This window comes from Penaeus japonicus, unplaced genomic scaffold (genome assembly GCF_977035675.1).
Source record: "Penaeus japonicus unplaced genomic scaffold, GWHDUDI00000001_assembly GWHDUDI00000025, whole genome shotgun sequence".
Taxonomy (NCBI): Eukaryota; Metazoa; Arthropoda; class Malacostraca; order Decapoda; family Penaeidae; genus Penaeus; species Penaeus japonicus.
Genome location: NW_028234427.1, coordinates 35833926 through 35838925, shown reverse-complemented (window position 1 = coordinate 35838925; position 5000 = coordinate 35833926). Strand labels below are relative to the sequence as shown.

Here is a 5000-nt window from a genome sequence, read left to right as displayed (position 1 = left end):
GAAAGAGACTGAGGGAGAGAGACAGAGACTGAAGGAGAGAGACAGAGACTGAGGGAGAGAGATAGAGACTGAGGGAGAAAGACAGAGACTGAGGGAGAGAGACAGAGACTGAAGGAGAGAGACAGAGACTGAGGGAGAGAGATAGAGACTGAGGGAGAAAGACAGAGACTGAGGGAGAGAGACAGAGTCTGAGGGAGAGAGACAGAGACTGAGGGAGAAAGACAGAGACTGAGGGAGAGAGATAGAGACTGAGGGAGAGAGACAGAGACTGAGGGAGAGAGACAGAGACTGAGGGAGAGAGACAGAGACTGAAGGAGAGTGACAGAGACTGAGGGAGAGAGAGCAGAGACTGAGGGAGAGAGATAGAGACTGAGGGAGAAAGACAGAGACTGAGGGAGAGAGACAGAGACTGAAGGAGAGAGACAGAGACTGAGGGAGAGAGATAGAGACTGAGGGAGAGAGACAGAGACTGAGGGAGAGAGACAGAGTCTGAGGGAGAAAGATAGAGACTGAGGGAGAGAGACAGAGACTGAGGGAGAGAGATAGAGACTGAGGGAGAGAGACAGAGACTGAGGGAGAGAGACAGAGACTGAAGGAGAGAGACAGAGACTGAGGGAGAGAGACAGAGACTGAGGGAGAGAGATAGAGACTGAGGGAGAGAGACAGAGACTGAGGGAGAGAGACAGAGACTGAGGGAGAGAGACAGAGACTGAGGGAGAGAGACAGAGACTGAGGGAGAGAGACAGAGACTGAGGGAGAGAGACAGAGACTGAGGGAGAGAGATAGAGACTGAGGGAGAGAGACAGAGACTGAGGGAGAGAGACAGAGACTGAGGGAGAGAGACAGAGACTGAGGGAGAGAGACAGAGACAAACAAGCATTACCTCAGTAGCAGTACAGAAGGTGCCATCTCCCTCAAAGCCGGAGCGGCACTGGCACCGGTAGATCAACGAGTAAGAATCATAGATGCACTCTGCGTTGACGTCACAGTTGTTGATGATATTGCAAGTTGCCTCTATTGATGAGAGAGAGAGACGGAGATTAAAAAAAACGGAAGATAGTATAAGGTATTGGTATTATCTTGCAATTTGTTACATGATTATATATCTTAGCTGAATATCGCATAGTCAAAAAAAAAAAAAAATAATAAAAAAAGACAATATCATTAACAATATCACTGCCAGACCGTCTATCAATTCCCCGTATCACGATATCATAACTGAATAAAATATGATAAATGAATAAAAAAAAAAAAAAAAATCAGATAACGTTATAGATAATTCCGCTACAAGTGCCAACCAACCTCTTCTCGGGAAACAAGAGGTGCCATCTCCCTCATACCCCTCGTTACACTGGCACGTGTACCTTCTACTGGCACTGTCGTAGAGGCACTGGGCGTTGATGTCACAGTCCTGGACACTGCTACACTGATCTGGTAGATGGAAAAATAGATGAGGATGATGTACAGTGTAATATCTATACTATACAGTATGATGTATGGTATAGGTTACAGTGAAATATACCAGGATGATATACAGTGTAATGCATAAGGATGTTATACTGTATATTGCATCATGGTCATATGTAGGATACAGTAAGATAGAAAACAGGGAAATAGATTAGGATGATATACAGTGACATACAGAGAAATGCTTAAGGATAGCATACAAAATATTAAATCATGATGGCATACAGTAAAATGCACCAGGGCGGCGTTTGGCAAAATACATCAAAATGTTAAAAACTGTAATGAAAAAGGAGGAACTTATTGCTAAATACTTTAGATTGCCATAGCGTGCAATATGATATCAAAGTAAGATGTTAGGATGATATGTAATATATATATATATATATATATATATATATATATATATATTATATATATATATATTGTATATATATATATATACATATATATATATATATATTATATATATAATATATATATATATATATATATATATATATATGATAAATAGAAAGCTTTGACTAGGCATATTTTGATACAATTTCACTTAAAAGATAAAATGCAAACACACACAGACATACACACACACAATCACACACACATGCACACTCACTCACTCACACACACACATGCACACATACACACACACACACACACACACATACATAAGCACACATCCATTCCTTACCCATTACACCCAAACACACACACACACACACACACACACACACACACACACACATACACAAAAAAAAAAAAAAAAAAAAATAGAAAAAGAAATGGAGCTCACCTAGCGGGGTACACACGAGTCCGTCGCCTTGGTAACCCGGTAAACACACACACACGTGTTTGAGCTCATAGTCATCAAAAACACATTGGGCGTGAATATGACAGATGTCTACCGCGTCGCATGATACATCTGTGACAGAATAGAGATCAAATCATCATTATCAATCATCAGAGATTTGATAGCCATGTTTTTTCTTCTCGTTTTTGGTAATGTTTGGTTTTGTTGATATCGAAAATGCTATTTCTTGTCTGATAATCATAGTCAGGAAGCTAAAAATATGCCATTTAATGATAGCAAGATGCAAATATGCACATTCATAGTCTATAATCAAGCTTTAATCACTATTTTTTTTTATAAAGATGCATGCCATGCAGTGATGTTTTATATGCAAATTCCTCCATTCTGAAATGGATTAATTTTCGCCTTAAATTTGCATCCCTTATTTTTTTCTCCGTTTCCACTTACCTGGTGTGTGTATGTGTGTGTGTGTATATATATATATATTATATAATATATATATATATATATATATATATATATATATATATATATATATATATAATTTTTTTTTTTTTTTTTTTTTTTTTTTTTTTTTTTTTTTTTTTAATCACTTATTTTGATGGACTATTGCTACCCACCTTCATTTTTTGTAGAATAATTATCCCATATTCCTATTTCTCTCCTTTATATTTCCCTCATTTATTATCCCTTCTCTTCAAGGACATATTCATGGGGGAAGGGGGGGGGGGGGGGTACATGACTGAATACCTACTCTGGATTCTTAATCTATTATTTTTAGCCATTCTATTTTCTTTCCACTGCCATCCCCCCCTCAAGTCTCCCCCTCCCCTCTCTGGTCACTTCCCCTTTTTCACACTCCCTTCCCCATCCCCCTTCTTCCCCTCCCCTCCCCTCCTCATCCCACCCTTCCCCTCCCCACCCCTACCCTCCCCTCCCCACCTCACCCCATCCCACCCTTCCCCTACCCACCCCACCCCACCCTTCCCCACCCCACCCTTCCCCTCCCCTCCCCATCCCACCCCAACCCTCCCCACCCCATCCCATCCCACCCCACCCTTCCCCTCCCCACCCTTCCCCACCCCACCCTTCCCCTCCTCATCCCACCCCTCTCCATCCCACCCTTCCCTTTCCCATCCCATCCCCACCCCATCCCACCCCACCCTTCCCATCCCCACCCCACCCTTCCCCTCCCCACCCCACCCACCCCATCCCACCCTTCCCCTCCCCACCCCATACCACCCTTCCCCTCCCCTCCCCACCCCACCCTTCCCCACCCCTCCCCTCCCCGAATACTCACCCAGCTCGTTACAATAGTAGCCATCACCATCATAGCCAGCATTACACTGACATTTATATCTCTCAGCATAGCCATCGTAGATGCACTGTGCGTTACTGTTGCAGTTGTTTCTCTTGTTGCAAGGCTCTGAAGAAGGGGTACACGATGTTATTATTATTTTTTATTTGCTTTACCTGTTATTCTAGTTTGTTTGTTTTTTTCCACCCCCTTTTTTTTAGCTTAGAGTCTCTCTATCATTCACCATCATGCTATTCCCTCTATGTATTTTTTTCTCTTTCTTTTTTTTTTTTTTTTAGATATAAAGTTCATTACCACATGACAGGTCATGCACTCGCAGTCATGATCATGCATCTATTGTCTCTAGTGTTGCTGGAGTTCCCAAAATAAAATGGAAACTTCAGCTTCAAATTATTATATCTTTATCATATATACTTTTCAATTTTCAGTAATATGCAATAGTTGCAAGTTATTAAGTCGCTGCTGTGTTATTAGGATATATGATATGCAATTTTCCATGATAGTTTTTAGATATTGTCCTATAGAATGACACAACATTTTCCTTTTTCATTTCGTAATGGTTTGACTTAATTTGGAAAAAAAACACGAATCAAAAAAAGTATAATTTAATAAACCAAGGGATGGTTCTAGAATCATACTGAAAGTCGTATAATCTATTATGTGGTAATTTCGTGAGAAATTTGACTTTATCCTCTGCCTTAAATCAAACGTTCTTATTACTATCTATCTATTTAATTCTACGTTCAATCCTAGAATCTGGAATCCCTATGGAAAAGGGGGTTAGGGGGGGGGTGAATCGTCTTGATGATCTGAAGAAAATTATGATTATGATTAAATCAATCTTGTGATTACTTGCACCAGACAAATAAAATCAATAATTTTATCCACCCATTACTACAATGGCAGCTACTCGTTACACATATCTAGTTACTACCATTTTAATTACCATTTAATTACCATTAATTAACCAACGACTATTAGACCAAGTAACAAATACCATCTAATGAGTTACCATTTCTACAGACATGAAATACAAGTTTTCATTTTTTTTTTCCTCAATGAGCTTAAAAAAAGAAGAAGAAAAAAAAAGGAAATAAAATATAGAGCATGATATGACCTCATGTTATCATTAATACCAATGATAATAGTAATAGAAAATAAGAAAAAATGAGCATATAGAAAAATAAGAAAAAAAATGTGCTAGTCATTATAAAAAAAAAAAATAATCTGAGACTCATTTTAACTTCACAACAAGATGAATAAACAAATATATTTTTATTGACAAGTAGAGTAATAGACAAGCCATATTTTTTTCTGTAAAAAAGATAATGACAAACAACTAAATAGATATATGAGAAGAAAGTAGATACGTAAGTAGATAAAAATGAATGAGTTGATTGATAGATA

General features: G+C 39.0%; 1 protein-coding gene across 12 annotated transcripts in view; it reads right to left on the bottom strand.

Annotated features, from left to right (window-relative positions):
* Window positions 1-5000, bottom strand: part of LOC122251815 (nidogen) — a 65432-nt gene that overhangs the window by 12574 nt on the left and 47858 nt on the right. For 8 of the 12 annotated variants that reach the window (XM_086551639.1, XM_086551645.1, XM_086551647.1 and 5 more), the window contains 4 exons: window positions 3576-3701; window positions 2258-2386; window positions 1303-1431; window positions 884-1014 (listed from right to left, as the gene is read on the bottom strand). In XM_086551639.1, coding sequence (XP_086407765.1) covers window positions 884-1014; window positions 1303-1431; window positions 2258-2386; window positions 3576-3701 — 515 coding nt within the window. The remainder of the gene's footprint in view (window positions 1-883; window positions 1015-1302; window positions 1432-2257; window positions 2387-3575; window positions 3702-5000) is intronic. The other 4 variants (XM_086551644.1, XM_086551648.1, XM_086551650.1 and 1 more) reach the window with 2 other exon arrangements.